General features: G+C 42.2%; 1 protein-coding gene across 2 annotated transcripts in view; it reads left to right on the top strand.

Moving 5' to 3' along the window:
- Positions 1-7074, top strand: part of PXYLP1 (2-phosphoxylose phosphatase 1) — a 105348-nt gene extending 98274 nt beyond the window's left edge. For both annotated transcript variants that reach the window (XM_038416683.2, XM_038416684.2), the window contains 2 exons: positions 534-673; positions 4439-7074. In XM_038416683.2, coding sequence (XP_038272611.1) covers positions 534-673; positions 4439-5370 — 1072 coding nt within the window. In that variant the 3' untranslated portion in view covers positions 5371-7074. The remainder of the gene's footprint in view (positions 1-533; positions 674-4438) is intronic.
- The last annotated feature ends 17634 nt before the right edge of the window (positions 7075-24708 follow it).

Raw genomic sequence — 24708 nt, 5'->3', positions numbered from 1 at the left:
TATAGTACCTAAGAATTCCCTGAAGATCTCCCATCCAAATTCTGACCCAGTCAGCCTTGTTTAGATTATCAGACCTGACAAAAATCACAAACCAAGGTTGTGTGGCTACAGACCATGCTGTTGAAATGGAGTAGTTTTTCTGGTTCTGAAAAAAAAAATCCCTCCACACAAGGGATTTTTCCCAATATTATTATAATGATATTGGTGCAAGTAACCACAAAAGTTACTAAACTGAAGAATTTGACCCCAGATCAAATTAACTTTTATTGAATTTTTGATATTCTTGTTGGACATTCGGACACATTAAAGTCCTATATTTTGTCTTCACCAGTTCTTTAATATTCGTGCACAGCTATGTGGCAGGATTTTTTTTTTAAGGAAAGCCCTGACCAGGAGCAGATGTTTTCTTGAAAGAAATATCCCCTTATCATGAGATTGGGTGAACTGACATAATTAGAACTCTTCACTTTTCTGAGCTATTTTTTCTGAGCATGCACTTACGGGAGTGTTCATGTTTTGATTTACCTCTTCAGGAAGCCATCTCACCCTCAGCTTGAAGCTTTTGTTAGGCATATGTCCCAAGGTTCTGAAGCCCAAATGGATGGTACCCTGAGCAGCCTGCCTCGTTTCCCCAGTCATTCTTTGTGTGAAATGGGAGAACTTACACAGACAGGTAAGGTCCTGTGACACGTTTATTTACCTTCTTCTTGGTCTCCAACAAAACATAGTCCATTTCCAGGGCTCTATCACCCTGTTTAGATAGGAATTCAGTGTGTATTAAGTAGAACCATGTTGAAAAATTATTCTACCAGCTAACTTTGTTTCCAATTCCAGTGTAGATGGGATATGGCCATGTAAAAAGCTTCATATACCACACACAGTCATGATAGTGTCTCAGACCTACATGCAGCCTACTAATGCATCACTGTTGGGACTAGTTCTAACATGTTAAACCTCAGAACGGCAAACGGTTGCCCTTAAAAAAGAATCAACATTATTTCCTTTTCCCTTCTCTCCCAAACATGGAATTCCTCTCTGCATCCCCTAAAAATGTACATTAGTTCAACATCCAGGAAGAATAATTAATGCCGAGTTTGTGGTAGGCTTACAGTTCAATATCTTACGATCCATCAAATTTAGAAATGATTGGCAAGATTTAATTGCCAGTTTTCCCCTGTGATGAAGTTACTGCTTCTAGCCCAGGGAGATCCTGAGAGAGAAGATGTCAAATTGTGGCACTTGTTGATAAGGAAATGAAAACGCTATTTTAGATTGTATGAGGGGCTTTTAATGTACGAGTTTGTTTTTCTTTCTTTCTCTGAGTTCTGTTCAGTTGGATTAAATTGATATTAAGGGAGTCGAGCTTTACAGATGATGGGATTAAAAGGAAATTGCAATAAACAATTTAAAAATTCTAAAACATTCCTGAACTAGCTTGGCTCTAAAATATGACATGTATAGGACACACCATGGCTTTATGCAGTATATAGCTTTTATTTGGTAGCAAATGGGGATTATTTGCTTAACTCTATCATGGCTTCACTCCGCATGAGTAACATTCTGTCCCTCATTTATTCTAATAAAACCTTTATATTGCACCATCATGCGTTTCCTGTTTGTAAAACCATGTTACAGTTTAGGTCAACCAGATACATTACCCTCAATATTGTAATAAAAATGAAATGTCATTATCACATGATATATGAAAACTTGATGGACTCGGTCCTCAAATGTATTTGTGTATTTTATATGTATTATCAATTCTGATCAACGTATAGCACCTGTTGTGTATAAGCTACAATCCCTGTTTGTTCATTTATTTTTATTTGCTGTCCAAATATTTTCCTCCAAAATTAACAAAAACCCTTATAAAACAAACAAAAATCACTATCTGTAAACCTAGGAAAAGGAGTCATAACACAATTGGGTTGAAATGTGGTTGTGAGCAAGGAATTAATTTTGTTGTTGTTAGATTTCTTATCTTAGTATATGGATTTATTTTGCTTTTTAAAAAACACACTATCAGCACGCTCCTCTGTGCTCTGGACCCCCTTTACAATATTTAAAACAATACTGAACCATTCATATCCACTGTTACTCTGGGGGGAATTCGGTGCCAAAAAATTAAAAATTCTGTGCACAGTATTGCAAAATTCTGCAAATTTTATTTGTCAAAATAACTCTACATAATCACGCCAGTTTCAATTATTTTGTTAATTTATTTCAAAATACCTGTCAGTAAGTTTTTCGGTAACAATACAGATGCACAAAAATTCCCCCAGGAGTAGAGAGTTAAAGAAACCCCTATGACAACGCAGTTTCTGCTTCTCTGCCCTGGCCCGAGCCCAGCCAGGGGGTTACACACTCGCATACCCCCTTTCCCCCAGAGCCCAGCCATGGGCCCTGCCCTAGCCAAGGCACTCACATCTCCTCTCCCCCCCCCCCCCCCGAGGCCAGCTGTGCCCCCTACCTCCCCCCCAGCCCTCAACACTCAACCCCTAGCCCTACTCCACTCCCCAGTGGCCAGCTGCATCTCCCCACTCCAGATCATCAGACACAGACCCTGCCTTCCCAGAGCCCAGGGATCCAGAGGGAGAAACAGCCTGATGCTGGGTCCCAGGCTTGCACAGAGTTTCCTGTGTGCTGCTGCCTCTTTCCTTCAGGGCATGCTGGGAACTGCAACTGCTGGGAATCCTCCAGTTCCCTCCCCCTTCCCCCAGCCTTGTCTTCTGTTTGGGAGCTCAGCTCTGCCAGGTCCAGTGGTTCCTAGTGGCAGCTAACATCTCTGCAGCCCATTTCTATGGGGAAAAAAGGAAATTCTGCATGCACAATATTAATTTATTCAAAATTCTGCATTACACAGTGGCACAAAATTTGCCCAGGAATACATTGTGGACCACCTGCACATTCTTCATTCCTGCCCCATAACATCATTATACCTTAATTAGCAGCAGCCATTCTCTCTCTTCCCCAAATGCCTGTGAATAATGGAGTTCTTTGCAAAATATCTGGAAAGAGAAATCTGGGTTCTGGCCAAAGAGGGTGATAAACACATTGTAGAGTCGAGGAGCCTCTGTGGAGAATGCCAACAGTTGCCTCACTTCTGTATTGAGGAAGCACCAGCTATAGTGTCTCGACTGATCAGATTTTTGATAATGGTCAGTCATAACACAGTAAATTCCCTCAACCTTCTGGAGCCTGTCAGATCTCAACATCCACCTTGGAGTGGATCATTGAAACAATGGCCAGTCCATGCTGAGAGTGTAATCATAACTTCTCCATCCCATTCCTAGCACTAGATCCATATTGTGGCCACCTAGATTTGTGAAATCATCTGGGGTGGCCCTGTGGCTGTCACCATAACAATAAATTCCAGAGTCAAATCAAAAGAATCCTCCTCCTCATGGGCATCAGTCACTGAGCGAGACTGGCCTCAGCCCCTGCAATACCACCCATCCTGAGGAATCTGCAAAGCTATCCCAGGATTTCTGCCATGCAGCAGGTAACCTATACATCAGTCTTAAATCTAACTTTACCCCATCCCAGGACTCGTACATCAGCTGTATGGGTCGGATAGTATCCAGGACTGATGCTCCTTGTGACATGTTAAGATGCTTTGGCATGGAAAAGGTAACTGAGTTCTTGCCCGTTACGTGGCTGTGCTGGACAGGTTATAAAGGGAAAAGGGAGTCTATTGCAAAGGAACTTACTGTAGAGGAAAGGTGGGACTTCTCCCTTCCCAGCTGTCTGAAGCTGTAAAGGCCTGAGATGTGGAGGGTGTTATCCTGTAGTATGAGCTGATTTGTGTGGGCTTTGAATTTTGGTTTGGAAATAAAGCAAGTTCTGAAGAAAGAATGTGAAGAGGCCGGTCCTTGGAACTTGATTTCCTTTCCCTAGTTTGAGAGTCTGCACACCGGCTTACACGCCCCTAACCCATTCTGGGTTTGTGGTATGCACTTCTTAAGAGCTGTTCTGAAACTGTATGGCTGTTTATCTGTGCAAGCTGCACTGTGTTAACAGATTTGTCCTGGAAACTGAGTTAATCTCTGAATATGGATCCATTTTATAAACTACATAGTATTTTTCATAGATCATCAGACTGGCTTTCCTGTTCTATTATTTTAAAGTTCTGTATCCAGTACTACTCATGAATGAGCTGCTTTATTATAAAAAGTTATAGAACTGGCTGTTTCTGCACTGAAGAGTATACAGAGCTAACCTATATTTCAGATTTAGAAATAAATATATTTGTATACTTTGTGAAATCTTCCAGGACAATAGCCAAGCTTAAGTGAAATTTGGTTCCTGGGTAAGATCGACATTTTTTTTTTTAACTAATTTGTGCACACGTTAGAAAATTGCTAATTGTCACTTCTAGACATTTCCTATAACCCGTTTATCCGAACACTGGTAACAGGATTTTTTAAATCTCTCCTAGGTGTTGTACAGCACTTACATAATGGACAGCTATTACGGGAAATTTATATAAAGAAACATAAACTGCTATCAAGTGAATGGACAGCAAAGCATCTCTACTTGGAGACAACAGGAAAAAGTCGAACCCTGCAGAGTGGGCTAGCACTTCTATATACCTTCCTTCCAGATTTTGATTGGAAGAAAATTAACATAAAACATCAGTGGAGCACTATCTTTTGTTCTTGGAGCTGTGATTGCCCAATGAGAAACCATTACCTAGAAGAGGAGCAACGCCGTCAGTATAGCTTAAGGGTGAAAAACAGCCATTTGGAGAGAACATATGTGGATATGGCAAAAATAGTTGGCATTCCCACTAGGCAGTTAAGAGCTTCTAACCCAATAGATTCTATGTTGTGCCATTTTTGCCACAATGTCAGTTTCCCTTGCACTAAAAATGGCTGCATTGACATTGAACACTTTAAGGTAATTAAGACACATCAGTTAGAGGATGAGAGAGAGAGACAGGAAAAGAAACTTTATTTCTGGTATGCACTACTGGCTGTTCATCCTCTCCTTAATCAGACTGTTAACCGGATGCAGCGCATTGCAGATGGCAAGAAAGAAGAATTATTTGTCCTTTACTCAGCTCATGATGTCACCTTGTCACCTGTTCTCAGTGCCTTGGGCATTACAGAAGCCAGGTTTCCAAGATTTGCAGCCAGATTAGTCTTTGAGTTGTGGCAGGATGGGAAAAAACCCAGAGAACACTTTATCCGCATCCTGTATAATGGGTTTGATGTCACATTCCAGACCTCATTTTGCCGGGAGCATAACATGCATTCCAGGAAGCCCATGTGTCCTCTAGAAAAGTTTGTTCATTTTGTCAAAAGGGGCATGTTTTCAGTTTTTAATGGCACTAATTATTATGATGCATGTCGCAGGAGACCATTTTAAAGGGGAATGTTGAGGAGAGAGAGAAATTTTAATTTGTGTATTGACACAAGATCTGTATTGGTGGAAGGGCTGGAGTTCACCTTTTGGGTTTTCAATTCTTGTACATTAAAGTACAAAATATTGCTTGAAACAGATTTTAATACAGTTTTATTTTCATCAGAAGACATTTCTAGATGTTCTGGAGTAGAAAATAATTTGCTAGGTTATTTTATTATGCATTTGAACACATTTGCTAAATTATCTTTAATTAATTGATAAATGAAGTGTGCTACTGTAAACTGGACATTGCTTGAAAAAGTTTGAGAGTATAGGTTTGGTTCCTCTATATTCCAGGGCAGTATTTGGACACTGCAAGTTACAATTTATAAACAAAATGGTGTTCTTCCACCATATTATCACAGTAGTTTTAATACATAAGGAGCACACTGGATCAAAAGTATTTATGAATTCCAACCATCTGTATTATAGTCTTGCTAAAGAAATCCTGTGACAGAAACATCCTTCCCTTAGCCAGAAATATTAGGGAACAAGTTGGCAGAAATACACGCATGTGTTTTGAGCATGCGCAAATGTATGCATGCTTTTTTGCACACAGCCTTCTGAAAATTTGTCCCTCAGGTAGGTGTACTGGATGAATGGATATAAACTTCTCTTCTTTGATTGCACTTTCAGCACTTTCATAAATAGTTTGAACACAATCCAGAAATGTTAAGGTTGTGTGACTGTCACTAGAAACAGATAAGTAAATGCTAATATTACAGTTAAACGTGAGGGGGAAATTAGAACACTAAATCAGTCAGTCTTATGGTAAATTTTTTGGATCTTTTAGTAATTGTATTCATGCTGATAGACTGCGGTACAAACCGATGCGTTTCAGTCTGATGTAGTGGCTGTGTGAGGCAGAAAGATAGCTTGACTAAACGCTCAGATATTTTGTAGTCCAATTAGTATATTTATAGACTAAGACAATGTTATTTTATAAGACCAGTCTAGTACGTACTGTATGGTGTGTATGTATAGCGCACTAAATTTTTCTTACCTGCTTGATTTGCAAACGGCTGTGAAAAGCTGATTTTGTAGATGCTTTTCCTTGATCAGAATAAACAGACTTAGGAACAACCTGCTTTTATGGATGATTTACCTTGGGCCATCATAGTAGATATGAAAACTCCATTTTTGAACTACTTTCATCTCTTACAAGTAGTTATTTCAGATCCAGTTTTTAATACAAATGTTTGAAAAATTTTCAAGTCTAGAGTATTGCATTTTATAATGGTGGAGTTTTTTACATGTCTAGAAATAATTATGATTTAGTTTGTGGTTTGTGACTTAATGGTGCTAGTTAATCAAAGAAAATGTAACTGAACATGAGGTTCTCTAACTTGATCAGCATTCCAGTCTCTCTCTCTCTCTCTCTCTCTCTCTCTCTCTCTCGTTTTCAAATGCTGCATTTGAATACATTTCTATAAATAAAGTTTTTGGGAATATTTGTACACTTTCATGTGCTTTGAGTTCAATATAATTCTTCCTTTTCTTTACTATACCCAGTTTTTAAAATTTATCTTGCAAACTGTTTGCTTCATTGATGATTTTCATTGTCTCTGAATTTAATTTTTTTTCTGCCTCATTAAACTGTTTCTGAGTAGGGGGCTAATAAACACATTGTAAGGTCTTCAAGAGAAATAAAGGTATAAATCTTAGGTCTTTTATGTTGCATTAGGAGTGTGTAACCACAGGAAAGGTTCCTGTCCCTCTGTATATGTGGCAAATGTAAATGGTTCTTCTGGTAGGTTGGGAAGGGTACTGAGTGCATCAAGTTGAGAGATTTAGCTCACTTTAAACAAACTTTTTAAGAAACTTATTGAAAATGATCAGCTTGTCTAAAGTAGGCATTGAACTCCCTAAGTCACTCTACAAAGGGCTGCTGCAATAAATTCTTCAGGCTGATAAGCTGCTGCTGTTAGAAGGCCTGTAATGGGATATATAAACCACACACTGGGATAGGCTTTAAGGAGCATTCTGGGCCCAAGTGACTCCTCCCCATTATATCTGCAGAGCTTGCTGCAGCTGGAGGAGGACCTTAAAATATCGATAGCCAGACAGCTCAGAAGGGAAGCAGGCAGGATAGGAGGAGAGATCTATGTTGGGCACTCCTGAGCAAGGGCATAGCTGGAGCCCTGGCTGCAGGGGAGAGGGGGCTGCAAACAGTGCTATCGCAGGCCGTAGAGGCAGGACTAATCTTTCCCTAGGACTAGGGAACCATTCACTCCATCTTCTGGTGAACCATTTCTGAGGCTTTTGGATTGGGAGGGCCAGTGGTAGGGAGTGGCCCAGAGAGACAGCCCTGAAGCACTCCTTGGTGTTTGATATTGCTACCTGTCATAGGCTCCTGGGCTGGAACCCAGTGGAGGAGGAAGGCCTAGGCTCCCTTACCAACCCCTTTCCTGCGAAAGGATACAAACCCCTTCTCCCTGGAGATAAGGGGGGATAGAAACATTGTAAACCCCAAGGCAAGGGCGTGCAGCCCACAGAGGCCTGGATGTGAGCTGAAGACTTTTGTTTGTGGAAAAATTAGATACATATTTTGTTGCATTCTGTTAACCCCTGGAAGGGGGCTGACTCAACTGGCAATGTGTCTGGAAGGCCGAGTCACATACTACCAGAAAGGAGATTGTCACAGTCCCGGGAGTGACCACTGGCAGGGGATGTTAGAGATGGGACTGAATTGTGACCCAACTACCAAGCCCCTGTGCGGCACCACCAGTAAGTGCTGCCCATCGCAGGACCTCTGTATGTTTTCAGTTGTGAGACTGGTGCTTCCTGGTGTCCGCAGCACACATGCACCCTCTAGCAGCATTGAACCCTTTGCTGCGTCCGGGTGCACCAGAGAGGTCTGTTCCAGAGGATCATCTTGGGAAAAGTGTCTGTTTTCTTCCTTTTATTAGGTGTGTCCTGGGTACCACAGTGGGGTTTTCTCTTTTGCTTTTTCTTCACAAGAAGTCTGCTCTGAGATCTGATGGCTCTATGATATGGTGTCAATGTCGTGTGTTGGGGTGGGTACAAGAATGGATTCCTTGTGTCGGGAGGTAAAATGATGTCACAGGTGAATGTGGAGGTGGCAGGCCCACGGGTCTATGGAATTAGCTTTTGGTGCTATTCTCCAGGCCTCTGGGTGAAGTGTAGCCAGGATGGAAGGTTCATGGGTTTCTTGGTCCTGTTCTCAGAGGACAAAGATATCACAGACCGTGCACTTGAGCCCTGCTTGGAATTGGGTACCCAAGGAGAAATCGGGGCAGATAGTTTAGCCTGTGTGAGTGATTGTGAGTGCTGACAGCAGCCATTATGGGCCCTATATGGGGTCCCAGCCCTCTAGAGTCTCAGTCTGTGCCTTTTAGGGGTTCACCAATCAGAATGGTCTCAGTGAGATACAAGCCTGTGAAGGCTCAAAGTTCTGTAATTGACTGGAAACAGAAACGTTTTCCTTAAATGTAACACCTAACACTAGATGCAAAACTGTAAAAGAGGCTCTGTGGAAGAGCCTATGGTGAGGAAGGTAAACAGCTGCACTTCCTTAGATAGACTGAGGGGTGGAATGCTTGCCTCCAGTAGAGGGTGCAGGTGTGCAGCCCCCACAGACACTACTTTGCATTACACCCAAGGCAATGGAGGTGCCACTTCAGTGAGTGTCAATGTCCAGAGGCAACTTGAACCTGTTACTGATGAAAAGCATTTCTTTGTTTCTCGACAGCCCTCTTCACCCACAGCCTCCTCTCCTCCCTCAAACTCCATTTCCATGCCGCTTTTTCTTTCACAGCTGGCCTTGTATGGCTGCACAGGATATTGATGGAACAAGAAATACACACAGCAACTCATTTATCTAAGGTAACCATAGTTTCAGACAAGAAAATAATGGGCACCAACACTCTCTTCATAGAATGATCTCTTTAAGAGGGTCAAAGTACAGGGACAGAGCAGCACTTAGAGCTCATTGCTTAGAATGGTGCTCTCAAAACTTCCAGCCTGGTATCTTTAATTACTACAAAGGCATGAGCTGAACTAATGTTGATTACTTACAATGTGGGTTCAGTGCCAATGGATTTGCAGAGCACCATGAAAAGGACCCGGGCATTCCATATAAATGGAGGTGTAATTGACCCTTCAGCTTTATATAAAGCCAAAAGAAATGCCTACAAAGAGAATTGCATGACTAGGACATAGCAAAATGCTAAGAAATAATGAAAAAGGGGGCAAGGGCTTTAATAGTCTGGTTTTCGTTTCTAGCATTTTCGGCATCTCAGTTTGTACCGCTGTGGCTATGTGCGTGCATTAGGGTAAAAAAGGGGGTGGGTGTGGGGGAGGTCTTTAGCGGTTTCCATGTGTTGCTGTTCTAAGATACTCTGTTACAGTGCTGTATACTTGATTTTTATAGCGAAGTAAAGATTATGTCAAATTTTAAAAGCTAAGTGCTTTTTTATTCCTTCAGGAGAAAACCATTTACTGCATCTTTAAAGGTTTCAAGTATTTTAAACTTGCAGGAAATTCATTTAAGGGTTTTGCTACTATTGGAACTTTTCCAGAATTCAGACTAAAACTAGTATCTTTGCAGCATTGTAAACAAACTTGCATTACTGAAAAAGAGAGAGAATTAGGGCTGTTTGTGGGTGAGAAGGAGAGAAGCAGAGTAAATTGGGGCTCATGAGAAGAACAGGCATGACAACTCTGTGTACTGAAGCTTTCTATTACTAGACATCAGCATCACAGACTTCCCCACATGGCCCATAAAAATGCCTCAGTGCTAATCTGGAACAGTGGTTCGGTCTCCATCCACATTCTTTCACTAGCCTCTCTGTAAAGACTGTCAGTGAATGTGCCACTCTCATGTTTTCCATTGTTTACTCTGAAAAGAACCTCGGAATCTGGATCTACTGGAGGAATGGTGCTCTATAAACCAAGATGGCAAAGTTTCCTTTATGTTAAAAATACAGAGAGAGGCCCAAATGGAACAGATGATCTGAGCCAGCTTCCTCACAGTTGGGAGGCATAATTAATGTTTATACTATTAACCGTAATATATTCCTAGAGACATCAGTTCTAGAGCCGTAAAGCTAGTTTGTCAGGATACTCACCTCAGCCATCTGACCTGGACACGGAGTGAGCAGAGGCACTAAAATGAAAAAAATTCAGCTGATTAGAAAAAAATTGCATAGTTCGGGAAAATCAGATTGTCACCTTTTTGAAGCCACAGGCTTTTAGGGTCCGACCCAATTCCCATGGAAGTCATTAGGAGTTAGATCAGGCGGAACTAATTGTGATAACTGAACTGTGCAGCAAGTTCTGCAGTCAGTATTGTTTCAAGGTTTGTAAGTAAAATGAGACTAACCACCCCCAGCACTCACAAAATTCTTTACTGTTGGTAGAATATGCCTATGTCCCAGCACTTTTTCTTCCATTTTGAACATCCATTCACAAGGATGGAATGTTTGCGCACAAAGTGGTATTGTACATCCAGCATTTAAGGGGCTAAAAAAAAAATGGCCATTGCATGGCTTAGTTATGTTCACACCACTGACCCTTCTATGGAGATGAAATGATGAGCTAGGCAAGCTATTAAATTTCGTTCATGACTTTCATGACTAGATCTAAAATTTTTGTATCATTCATTGTCCAATTGACAGTTGAGAATGGATTTATATTAGGTACACGACCATAATTTTGCTTCCTGAATGACTAGATTAGATTAGTTTAGATGTACAAACCGGGAAAGCTTGACTGAATGGTTTAATCAAATGTACAGCACAGAAGTAAAAACAGGTGACACTTTACAATGAAGCTTAAAAAAAAATCTTGCTATCCTGAAATCATCCTGTTAGTTTAAATAAAACTTAGGTCCTGGTTCAGGGGTGCTGAGTTCACCTACCATTCCCATTGGCTACAGCTGGGATTGTGAGTGTTGAATGATTCTCAAACTCATACTCTTCTTGCATTTTCATGGCAGAAACAAGGCAGGTTATTTCCCATTCTTCCCTTTTATACAATATCATTTGTGAAATGACTAAGGATACTAGAACGGGTGAACTTCCTTTCCCATATTTTAAACCCACTTGAACACTGTAATGGTCAAATGCATTGGCTTGAGCCCTAGCATAATTGGCTTTGCATTCAGGAGAGTTTGAGGCAAAACCTAATGATGAAATCTGAGGATGAGAAATGGGACAGCAAGCAGAGGGAATCTGCACTGTGCAAATACAGAGAAGTAAGACTGAAAAATGGTCACAGATATGGGAAGGTGAGAAATGCTAACAAAAATAAATACTATATGTTTGCATATGTACAGATGGGTCACCCCTTTTTGTTGGCTTCCTGTTGTACAAAACTAATTTTTGTGTGATTTGATGTGAAAAACAGGGAATATTAATTTTTCCATGTGAAACTGCCTATAACTTACATGTCTTTTGCACAATGGCTTGGGGAAAAAAAGTCCTTTCTTTTGCACAGCTCTAGTGGTAGTCCCTCCGTCTAGGAGGTATTGCTCAAAATACACTGGGATGAGTAGGGCAGACACCGAATGGCAGATTCATGATGGTATCCAGTCTTCTGTATCTATTTCTCAACTTTCTGGTGATGGATTAAATGCAGGAGTTGTGTTAGCAGGAGAGATGGTGATAGTGTAATAAATGGAAAGGGATGGTTATTTGCCTGTCTTGCAAACCAGCTTATTTTTTAGCACATTGTCTCTCAAACTGAACTACTAATTAACAAACTGGCAGTAACGTACCAATTGCTGTATCATCAAGAGGATTACAGAACAGGAGTAATTGAATTTCACACTAGACATACTCTATCAATACACTGTGGAAGAACTGCTGAGGCTGGTGACATCACCAGCCTTGACATCATCAGAGGGGGCAGAGCTTCAGCGGAGGACAGACCAAGGTGATAGTGGGAGAGTGGGTCTCAAGAGTGGGAGACCTGGGAATGGTAAGGCAGTTGGAGGGCAGACAGAAGACCTGGATAGACTTGCCCGGAGAGGGGGGCTAACTGAAAAAGGGTTAGTAGACCTCTGAGGAGGGAACTAGAGGAGGCTGAAGAGAACTCAGTTTGGTGTCCCTAGCCCCAGCTGCTTTCCCACCTAGGTCATGGTGGACTCTGGAGGGGAAAGAGTTCTCAGGAAAAGTGAGGGATTGCCCAGGCTGTTCCAGTAACCCAGCATCAAGGCTGGCTATATAATAACGGCGACAGGCAGCAAAGGCACCAGATAAAGAATCACCAAGTGTATATATGTGTCAGCTGTTTGGGGAGGAAGGAGAAAAGCAGATTGTCACACTGTACTATTAAAAACTAAGACACGGAGTAGGAACTGGAGGGCTCAAGGCATGGTAACAGGAGGTAGTGCATTTAGCTTTCCATACTGAACCAAGCCCAGGTTGTTGGTATTATACGGCGGTTATCATCTGGTGGCTCTTGGTAGCTATGTGAGGTGAATCAGCAGTATCAACAGAGCAGCCAAGAACTGAATGTAGTGAGAGTGAACCCTCTCTCAGCCAAAGAAGTTGTCCTTTCAGAACAAGATTAAGGCTGCTGGAGCAGTGTGAGGAAGCTTGGATTGCCATATTGTCTCTGGGCTGTGAGAAAAGAGAGGGCTTTGTTTTCCCATGTGCTCAATCCCACTCTTTTCACAAGTAGTAAATTACAGAGTAAATGAAGTTCCGTGGTCAGTGCACTGTGGTATGTGCTAGAACACAAACAACATTGATGTTTCCCTGTTGCTCTTGGGGTGCTATTTTTCAGTTGTGATTTAATCTCTTCTCCTTTTCCCCTTCATGCCCATAAAAGGAGCCATCCCACTTTGTGCTTTCTGGCATCAGTTTTAAAGTGGCTAAGATATGACACACTGTTGTGGGTTGCATAGCCAGTGTCGGGACACTTCAGCCATTGCCTTGGAAATGGGCCCTGGCCTCAACACTGCTTGGCCTCTCCTATAGTTAACATCCAGAGCTGCACAGAAAAAGGCGGTGAGGAATTGCTTAGACTGTCTTTCTAATAATATTTATCCTTGGGGTCGTTCATGTGTAGCTGCTGAGTGCCTTCAACACTCATTAAAGACAATGAAGATAGAAGGTAATTTAGTATCATGCATGACTGGAGGCTGCCCAAACAATTCATAATCCCTCCCTCCCTCCCTGACCCTGAGGTAGGTGTGCAGTATTGTATCTATTTTACACTGAGTAAACTGAGAGACAGATGTTAAGAGTCTTTCCCAATGTAAATGATGACGCCAGATGTTGAACCAAGAATCCAGCTCTTGGTGACTGCTCTAACTGTTGCATCACGCTCATTGAAATGCCACCTGGACCTTTTAGATTTTATTGCTTCTAAAACAGGCAGGCAAACTTTTTGGCCCAAGGGCCTCATCAGGTTTCTGAAATTGTATGGAGGGCCGGTTAGGGGAGGCTGTCCCTCCCCAAACAGCCAGGTGTGGCCCGGACCTCCCCCATCCAACCCCCCTGCTTCTCACCCCCGATGGCCCCCCGGGGACTCCTGCTGCATCCAACCCTCCCTGTCCCCTGACTGCCCCCCCAGGACTCCTACCCCATACAACCCCCCTTCTCCCTGTTCCCTGACTACCTCCAGACTCCCTGTTCCCTGACTACCCCCCACCGCCCCATCCAACCCCTCCTCTCATTCCTGATTGCCCCCCCCGGATCGCTGCCCCTGACCGCCCCCAGGACCCCCGCCCCCATTCAACCCCCCTGTTCCCCGCCCTCTGTCCACCCCGACCACCACCCCAAACTCCCCTTCCCTCTATCCAACCTTCCCTGCCTCCTTACCATGCTGCCTGGAGCACCGGTGGCTGGCAGCGCTACAACCGCACTGCCCAGAGCACCAGGACAGGCAGCCGTGCTGCCCAGCTGGAGCCAGCCACACCACCATGCAGCAAGAGCCCCGCTGCCCAGAGCATTGCGCCGGCGGCGCAGTGAGCTGAGGCTGCGGGGGTGGGGAAAAAGCGGGGGAGGGGTTGGGGGTAGCCTCCCAGGCCAGGAACTCAGGGGGCAGGCAGGAGGGTCCCGTGGGCCAGATGTGGCCCGCGGGCCGTAGTTTGCCCACCTCTGTTCTAGAGCACTTCCAACAAATCAAAAAGAAATGGCCACCTCTTCTCTCTGGTCAGCCATGGCAATAGATTTTGGAGTAGTGCAATTAAATGCCATCTCTTATGCACGTCCACAATGAATTGCTGCTGGCGTTTTAGGGAATGCCAGTTCTGTTAGTGCCGATGCTGTCAGTTTTCTGCAGTTAATTCCAGTCACTACATTCACATCTACAGTACATCATTCTTCTGAATCTGTGATTATTTCATGTGGTATTAATATGCATGTGTAGCCCGGGCAGCATTCTGCAAACTTCTGCTGAGCATTTTCAGTTTTGTTTACATTTCATAGGGATGGATAATTAGAAATTATGGGTAAATAGCATCTTTCATCCTGATGGATCCCACTAGGCTTTTACACTCTACGATGTCCTGTCTTAAGAGACCACCCAAGGAGCTAGCAAAAATCAGTTGTCAAGTAGAAGGTTGGTCTTTAAAGTCTGAATGAAATTGTACAGTACTGGAAACCCCAGGGATATTTTGAAGTGTAAGGCAGGGACTTGCATCTTAGAAGTGGCCCTTATAGGGGCAGGTAGATACAGGGAGCATTTTACTTGCCACTCATATTCAGCTATGTTGAAAATTATTGTTCACTTTTTATAATTACATAAGAACTGGGTATTTACATCCTGAAGACTGCAACTGCCACTGTCAATTACTAGTGCTTCATCCAGAAACTCAAACACTGTATGTTGTTCATAGATATGTATGCGGTAAGTTTCACTTTATTTGGAGATGAATATAGAGACATAGGGTAACATTTTCAAAAGGGCTTGAAAGACCCATTTTCAGAAGTGACTTAGAATCCTGTGTCACTTAGATAATTTGAAAAATCTACCTATAATTATCCTATCTCCCTGGCCCTAGGCAGTCACTTGGTCATAGTTTTTGAAATTAGAAAGAGCCTCTAAGCATTTAGTAGCATTTGTGCAGCTTTTGTCGGAGAGCTGGTGCAGAATACAGCCTTGGCTATTTTTGCTTTTAAAATGAAGCCCTACTGCCAATTTTTGTTCTGTTTTTGGTTTCCATTTAATTTTCTTATTTCCCACTCTTGCATGGAGAGTTATGATAATGTGAGGTGGGGCACTCTGCTGATTGAACACCAGTTTGCCTCTGTGTCTGACTTCGGGATCTTCTGCTACCTGACCAGGGGTAACTTGCCAAAGGGGGCAGCTGCTGTGCCACACGGTACTTCTCTGTAATGGAAATGGGGCAAATATAATACTATTGGCAACTACCCTGCAAGTTGGGTTAGAGTTTAAAAGCTTAAGCCAAGCAATAAATTGGTTACCAAATCCAAATTTTGCTTCTCATGCTTCTGTTGCAGAGATGGGAAGGAGGGGGAGGGAGTGCCAGATGTGGCAATCAATCCAGCGTCCAAAATCTGCAGATTTCTTGAGGTTGTCTAGAGCCCAGGGTCATCCATGCCAAGGCCTGCCTATTGCACTACCCTGCATTTGACTTGTACAGTCCCCCCCTCCTTCCCTGCCCCACCACAACTACTAGCAGACAGTCCTGACTGCTGCTAACCCTTCCGGTCTTTTCAAGGAGTGAGACTGATAGTGCAGCAGGGGAAACTGCACAATTCAGTGTTGAATTGCAGATCTCCTGGAAGAGAATCCGAGGACTGAGGGAAAAGAGTGTATGTTGTGCCCATTGGGCCTCAAGATGTACAGGGGCAGGTTTTACTGTGAGCAGGAGGCGTGTGGCAGGGAGCATTTAGCTTGACTTTTCATGTCAAACAAAATTATCTTCTGTCTCTTGGTAGTGGAAATAATTATTACATCAGATACAGTCGCATGTGTAAAATTCATAGTCTCGCTGCATTTATGTTTCTAGCATTATTCTCCCTATCATGTAGGGCTCAGGTGTGTGAGTTCATCTCCCATTTTTAAAAGTCCTTCTCCCCTTTTATACATGCAGATCTCATAGGAGTGAAATGGCCAGGGCAGATTCTGCATTCCACTAAGTACACTTTGCACCATGAAAGCAGCGGTGCAAGGTGGATTTATAGCTGCCGGAGATGGCCAGTTTAGTAATAACCCTGTTCTGGGGAGTTGTCAGTTGGCAAAAAGCTGGCAGAGATGGTTACACTACCTCTGGCACCAGCTGCCCCCACCTCCACTCTGGGTGATGTAGTGGGAAAAGAGCTCTACTCCACTTGATCCTCCACTGGCCTAAGTTAGAGCTATAGAGAAGTAATGAACTTGCACCTGGGCGGAGCAGCTCAGGATCAGGGAGTACAACTAGCTTCCTATGCAACCCCCTCCACTTTGCCCCAGCTCTGGTCGGACAGGCTGGAGATTCCTGGTGTACATGTGCGTGCACACATCACAAAGCTGTACTTTGTGCAACTTGCAGAAATTGCTGCCTGCAGTATTTTGCAGGATATTTTATGTCATTTTGTCAACTTGGGGAAAGATTGTTTTTTAAAGAAAAAGGAGTTAATATTACATTCCTCGTCCTCAGACTTCCAAAACCCACTTTCTTGTGGAGTGGAGAAAGATGTAGAACTCCCTCCTGTGGTCAAGACCAACCACAGTGACTGTAAAATAGCCACTGTTAATGCAACACAAGTCAGATTGCACACAGTAGGCCAGAGAACAAAGAAATCATGAAGTTTAACACCTCATGGTAGAGAATTATAAAGTTACACACTCATCAGTACCTGACACTAAAAGTGTTTTGTCCACCGCCAGCTAAGATTTCTATTTTGTGGTCAGAATGTCAGCCTCTGTCACTAGAATGAGAGGAAGCAAGAATTTGAATCTAAACAGACATGGCATTCTCAAACATCTAGACGACTGCACTGTGTATCCATCCTTATGAGAGCATATAACAAGATCCCTTGTCCTGAGCTATAGTGAATTGGTCTAATTTGGGGATATGTATGTGGGGAGGAAATGTACCCTTGTAGGAAACATGGAAGGGATATAAAAGATGTGCTTTGCTACATGGGGTACTGACTCCAAAGTCCAGGTTGGGGCAGGATTTAGAAGGTTCACCGGAGGCAGACAGATCCTGGGGAAGTTTCAAATAAACCTTGAAACAGGGGAAATATCTTCCAGTATAATAATAATTTAAGAGAACTGAATGATTGTTCGTATGATTTTTTTCAAAGATAATATAGGTCAGAGTCAGAGCAGGATTGAGCCCATCCAAAATGGAAAGCAACAAGAGTAGGTGCAAACAAAGCCCTGCTGTGACAGAGGGCCCAGAGCTGGCAAGTTCAGCCGCAAACCTGAGTAGTGCTTGCTGGGAGATGGGATAGCCAAGCCAGCTGAGTCATTTACTTGATTCAATGCACTCCTCTGGCAGGCTCCACCAGTAGGATTCTAAACTGAAAAATAAAACTGGTTTACCATGGCAAAACTCTCAAAGAAAGGCAATAGTGTGAACGCCACCTGCCCTTCCCTCTTGGTTCAAAGATGACTGACTCTCAGTGCATGAGTTCTGTTGAGTAATGACTTGTGAGCAGTATGTCATTGGAAAAAATCTGTCTTAAACTTAAGATCAGACTAACCGTGATTATTATTAGGTATGAACATGTTAGTAAAACCTATTAAAGAGTTCAATTAAAAGATTCTGTCAACATTGAACAGATGCCTCTAATGAAAACTGCAAAAACTATTTGTGACTATTTGATTAAAAATGCTAATTTGGGACACCCGAGGGTGGTGTAGATGAGGTGGATTCAGGTTGCTTGAGTCCTAAAGCATCCTACGGAGAATCGCCAAACATCACCCAACCCCAAGAAATATTCCACCGACTACTGAAGCCCCCAAGGTGACTTGTAGCTCTGCAACTTCCTCTCTGTCAGAAAGCACCAAAAACCAGAGAAGATCTGCCCTTCTTCTCTTCTACAAACAAAATGGTGCCTGAATGCAGCTGATGGCTGTGCTGCAACAGGTGGCCGCAGCTACTGTTGAAATTATACCTATAGTTTCCACCTTATGGACCACCATGACAGAGCTTGTAGTGCCCTCTGAATCTCAGTGCAGATGGATGGGGGAAGCAGAACATAAAATTTCTGAAGTGGAAGAGGCTTACAAAGAGAACAACTTACAGGTTGTGAAGAACTGTAATAATATCAAGACTATTAAGACCAAGTTAATAGATCTGAATGCCGCTCAAGATGATATAACATCCTGAGGGAAAAGAGAAAAGTAAACCCTCTGAATTTGTCCCAAAACGGAGAACTAAGTTGTTCGATCTGCCAATAGATTTTTGGTTTGATACCGAACAGGCGTACACTGTGCCCATGCCCATTAGAGCATTGATTGTGAAGTTCCTGAAGTATCTGCAAACTGCTCCCAGGCAAGAGAAGCTATCTATGGAAAGATCCACCCATATGGAATTTACAGATTGCCCTCTGAGATCTTATATGGTCGCTCTAAACAAGTTGATGGGTGCTGGTGGATACTGATACATTAATTCCTTTATTACTCTCTCATTGAGGTTGGAGGGTTGTAATCAATTTACTTCCTATTGCCTTAACTCAGTGGTTTTCAACTTTTCCAGAGTACTGTACTCCTTGCAGGAGTCTGATTTGTCTTGTGTATCCCTAAATTTCACTTAAAAATTACTTGCTTACAAAATCAGACATACAAATACAGATGTGTCAAGCACACTATTACTAAAAATTTGCTTATATCATTTTTACCATATAATTATAAATCAATTGGAATATAAATATTGTACTTACATTTCTGTGTATGGTATATAGAGGAGTATAAACAAGTCATTGTTTGTGTGAAATTTTAGTTTGTACTGACTTTGGTAGTGCTTTTTATGTAGTCTGTTGTAAAACTAGGCAAATATCTAGAGTTGATGTACCCCCTGAAAGATCTCTAAGTACCCTCAGTACCAAGTACTGAGTACCCTTAGTTGAGAACCACTGCTTTAACTCATGGGAAATGAGCATCAATGTAAAAATCTATCATTTGATTAGTAATTATCTATTATCATTGCTGCATTAAATGGTAATTTCTTATGGACTAATATATGAAGGTTCTGTTGGTAATATGTGATTACTGTAATTGTAATGTTTGGGACCTCAGGTGCTGTGAAGATATGTAAGTTTCATTTGATCCGGCTGCCCCCTCTGGGTGTCAAATGTGTATTTTTGGACTGTTTAAACAGATTCTTCCTTTAGATTATATGGTACTAATAAGTATTTCTCTCTCTCTCTCTTTCTTTTCTGTTTTGTATTTTCAGTGATTTAATTCCTCTTTCTGCTCTCCTACTGTTACCCTCCCATGCTGGGAATTTCCTTCCTATTCCTGTAGAATATGTACTGTACAATTTAAATATATTGTTTTAATAGTACAGCACTGAAAGAGGAAATCAATATAATTTATGGAGCTTTTGAGGCTTTCCCTCCCCTGCCTTTTTGTATTTAGTGAAATTAATTGTAAGGATAATATAAATTAGTGTTATGCAAATGAACCAATTAATGCAAAATGCCTTGATTTAGGTAATAAATTTGCTTTCTGTTTATACCAGCATAAATTCAGAATAATTCCACTGAAGTCAGTGAGTCAGATCCTCAGATGGTGCAAATAATCCTAGCTCCTTTTGCCAATATACATGCTGCTGATCTGGCCCGGTTAATTTATTCTAAATTTACAGTAAACTGGGGTAGCTGAGATCGGAATGTGGCCCAATATCTTATTTTAAATCAACAGTTTAGTTCATTCTCTTCTTCCTGAATTTAGGTAACAGCAAGAAATATAATTATTCCATGGATCTACTAGCACTGAATGATGAAGTTAGGAAAGACCTCGAGGGAGATCTAGTCCAACATGGCCATCAAACAAGGTTTTCCTCTACCAGTGAAAAGTGTGCAAGAGGTCTGTAACAATACTTGTGTTATAAAATTCAGACCAAATGTGCCAAAATATTCTTCAAAGTTGGCACAAGTCTGGACAGAAGGGCAAGCAAGACTAGGCAAGCTAATTTGAGTTGATTTATTGGGCTAGATAATCAGGGTGGAAAATTTTGTAGTTCCATTTATTTCAGATATTTTAGACCAGCAAGCAGCGATATGGTTGTGATGGGTTGGATCACAGAAACCCCTTAGGGCTGCCAACTGATGTGCCAAGACTACTACTGCCCCTGCTTTCCCTGCCAGCATGGGACTCCAGCACCCTGTCTTGTTGAGCCAGACACACCAGTCTGCTCCAACACAGACCCAAGGTCTGAACCACATGCCCCAAAGCTGCAGACTTAACTGAAAGCAACTTAAGAAGTGTTCCTGTCTTTAATACTCAGATGCCCAATTCCCAATGGGGTCCAAACCCCAAATAAATCCGTTTTACCCTGTATAAACTTTATACAGGGTAAACTCATAAATTGTTTGCCCTCTATCACAGTGATAGAGATATGCACAGCTGTTTGTCCCTGCCCCCCCAGGTATTAATACATACTCTGGGTTAATTAATAAGTAAAAAGTGATTTTATTAAATACAAAAAGTAGGATTTAAGTTGTTCCAAGTAGTGGCAGACAGAACAAAGTGAATTACCAAGCAAAATAAAACAAAACACGCAAGTCTATGTCTAATACAGTAAGAAACTGAATACAGATAAAATCTCGCCCTCAGATATTTCAATAAGTTTCTTTCACAGACTGGATGCCTTCCTAGTCTGGGCACAATTCTTTCCCCGGTACAGCCCTTGTTCCAGCTCAGGTGGTAGCTAGGGGATTTCTCATGACGGCTGCCCCCTTTGTTCTGTTCCACCCACTTATATATCTTTTGCATAAGGCAGGAATCCTTTGTCCCTCTGGGTTTCCACCCCTACTTCTCAATGGAAAAACACTAGGTTAAAGATGAAGTCCAGTTCAGGTGACATGATCACATGTCACAATAAGACCCCAAGCTTTCATTCCTCCCAGTCTGACTCATAGGAAGGCCTGCCTGCAAACAGAGCCATCCATAGTCAATTGTCCTGGTTGATAGGAGCCATCAAGATTTCAAACCACCATTAATGGCCCACACTTTGTATAATTACAATAGGTCCTCAGAGTTATATTTCATATTTCTAGTTTCAGATACAAGAGTGATACACTTATACAAATAGGATGACTGCACTCAGTAGATAAGTTTTGTAATGATACCTTACAAGAGACCTTTTGCATGAAGCATATCTTAGTTACATTATATTCACACTCATCAGCATACTTTCATAAAATCATATAGAGTGCAATGTCACAATGATCATCTGGTCTGAGCTCCTGCATAGTAAAGACCAAAGGAATTAAATATCAATGGAACTAGGCTAATTAATACCATCTGAGGAGCTGTCCCGCACCTTTGGGCAGCAAACATTGCTAGTTTTGTTTGTTTTACTTGGAGTATTTGAATTTGATTAAACCCAAATCTTAAAGTGGAGCTCTGTTTCCATAAACCAAGAACTTGTTTGCATGAACTCCTGTGATCCACAACTGCTGTTTCACACAGCATTGATACAAATCCCATTAACATTTAAGCAGAGTCTGGATGAGCTTTCCCCTGACATCTAATGGTGAGCTGTGGGAAAAGACTTTAGAAGCTGATCTTATTTGCATGGACACATCCACCCTGCTTGCCCAAATGATCACTTGTGGATGGTGTTGGTGTTATTGGGGTAGGAGTAATAAACTGTTGTTATCCTTGTTGTGTGACTGAGGACAGCGGAACTATAGCTGGCATACCCCAATGAAGGGATTCACTGCACTCGCTAGGCAGGGGACATGGGTTCTAAAGCCCAATGAGTTGAGAGAGGGTATACTTGGTGGTGTGGGCCTTGTTTAAGGGGCATAGACACCATTTGACCCTTCCTCTCTCCATGGTATAATAAAAGAGCTAATTTAGAATCAATAGAGAGTCTTGTTGCACACTGCAGAACTGAAATCACTGATACCTGGGTCTAAGTATTAGACCTACTTTGGGACAGTCTCTATTGCAAGAGACTTCCCAGTGTGCACCATCAGTGAGGCTCCCCCACTAACAGCTGAAATCACCAAGAGTTATGTTAAGTGTGTTGGGGGGTGGGGGGGCTGAAGACAGTTTGGCATGTGGGCAGCTGTTGGAGAGGCATGATAAGCATCTAGCAGGATGGCTGGCAGAGAGACGTGGAAAGCAGCCAGAAGAGAAGCTGGTGGAGAGGACCAGAGCAGAGCCCTGCAGAGGCGTGGCACTCAGTCAATGGGGCGATGAGCGAGTGCCCGAGCAGCGCAGTGTGAAAGGTGTCTCCTTACCTGCACCCTCTGCTTTCTACACAGGGTGGGAGGTGAACTCTGTGGATGAACCTCTGAACTCTGGGGCTGCACTGGCCAAGGACAGCAACTATGAGTGGGGTACAGAGAAAGGATGGGAGTGTTTAAAGGGACTCTTGGGTTGCTGGACATAAGACCCTGAGGGGAAAAGGGCACTGCCCACCTTACTCGAGGGTGGGTCTTTTGTTCATGGCTTGTTTTTATGAACCCTATTTGCAGTGTTTTCCCAAATTAATGCTGAGTTAATTCCCTCCTTTTATTAAAAGTTTTTGCTACACTCAGACTTTGTGCTTGTAAGAGGGGAAGTATTGCCTCTTTGAGGCACCCAGGGGGTGGTGTATAATTGTCCCAGGTCACTGGATAGGGGCTTGAGCCAGTTTGTGTTGTACTGGTGAAAAGGAACTCCTAGATACTGAACTTGGCCCTTGTTGCTGTTGGCTCCACCTGGCAGAAGGGTTATAAACATATTACCTAAAATGTCTGAATGTTAATTCAATAGACCCACTTTCCTAAAATATAGTCCTAGGAGAGCTGGTCAGAAAAAATTATTTTTCCCCACGGAACATGTCAATTTTTCCTTGAAAAACCCAACATTTTGGGCCAAAACTTAAAAAAGATTTTAAGGAAAGGAGACACTTCACGTGCACATGCTTTGCACACACACACATTCTCTCTCTCTCACTCTCCAATTTTATTTGGAAATAGAATTTTGACCAAAAAGTTTCAACCAGCCCTCTTATCTATCAATAGCTAAGGGTAAAAAATATGTACGTAAATACTGATGGTTGCAGAAATTCTGCCAAATTCTTTTGGTTTTCATTCATTTCAAGGATAAACTAAACAGAGTTTCTAGATCTCAGTGCCAATTGTATGTCTGTATAATGGGGTACTGTGTGCAGTTTAATCTGACCTAAAATAAAGAGAAGGCTGCATTTCCTGATACCATGAGTGTCTCAGTTTTACAAACTGAGATATTTTTACAGTGCGATAAGGGATTCAGGTCCTACATTTCTAATATCTGTCGTGTAAAACACGGCTGGATTATTTTCATGGACGTCTCCTGCCAAAGCACTTAAGCATTTCAAAAGTGTACAGCTTCTTCTTCAAAGTTTCTGACGTGGAGAACTGCGAGTCAGGTACAACTATATGATGACTTTTCATCTGTCAAAACTGAGCCACAGAACTTGGCAGGGCTGTAGTTTCTCTGCAACCTCAATACCCAGAGGAGTTTGCAAATGTAGGTTTCTTCCCTGGGTTCCTGCCAAAAAAATCTCCATAGGGAAAAATATATACTGTCTGGATCTGCTACTTTTCATTTCTTTCTTTCTTTCCCTCCAAAGAGATTGAAATATTTCCTGTTAAGTCGGTGATAGCTCAGGTTGCTTTAGTAAAATGTATACAAGAGGTGATCTCCAGACATAGAATCCAGGCATGCTTGATGCATGCTTGATCAAACCTTACCCCTTTCATGACTGATATATTTAAAAGTGCAGTATGTATACTAAGAACATAAATGTATGCTGAAGCGGTAAGGGTTTTTTTAGGAGGTGTAATCATTCCAAGGCTTGGCATTCTCACAAATCCAAACAGTGCCTCTGTCTTAGTGTGTGTGCACACAGAACCACATATGTTGTAACAGGATGAACATAGTTACAGAGAAACCAAACTACTAAATCATCAACTCTGTTCAGTGTGTAAGCACTGAGAGAGGATCAAGAGAGTGCAATGCTTGGCCTTTAATCTTTCCTTCATTTATACTGTTCTGTCTCATCAAGCACCTTCTGCGAGCAGACTTTGTGAAGTTTCTATACATAATTCAACTGCAGTTACCCCTATCAGGAAGCTATTTATTGTAACAAAGTCCACTTCCGTTGAAAGACAGGCTATAGTCTCTCCAAAGAAGAATCCACAGATACTAGATAAGGTTTTGTTTGCA

This window comes from Dermochelys coriacea, chromosome 9, assembly GCF_009764565.3.
Source record: "Dermochelys coriacea isolate rDerCor1 chromosome 9, rDerCor1.pri.v4, whole genome shotgun sequence".
Classification (NCBI taxonomy): domain Eukaryota; kingdom Metazoa; phylum Chordata; order Testudines; family Dermochelyidae; genus Dermochelys; species Dermochelys coriacea.
Note: the sequence above shows the minus strand (reverse complement) of the source record. Positions and strands in the feature narration are given on the sequence as shown.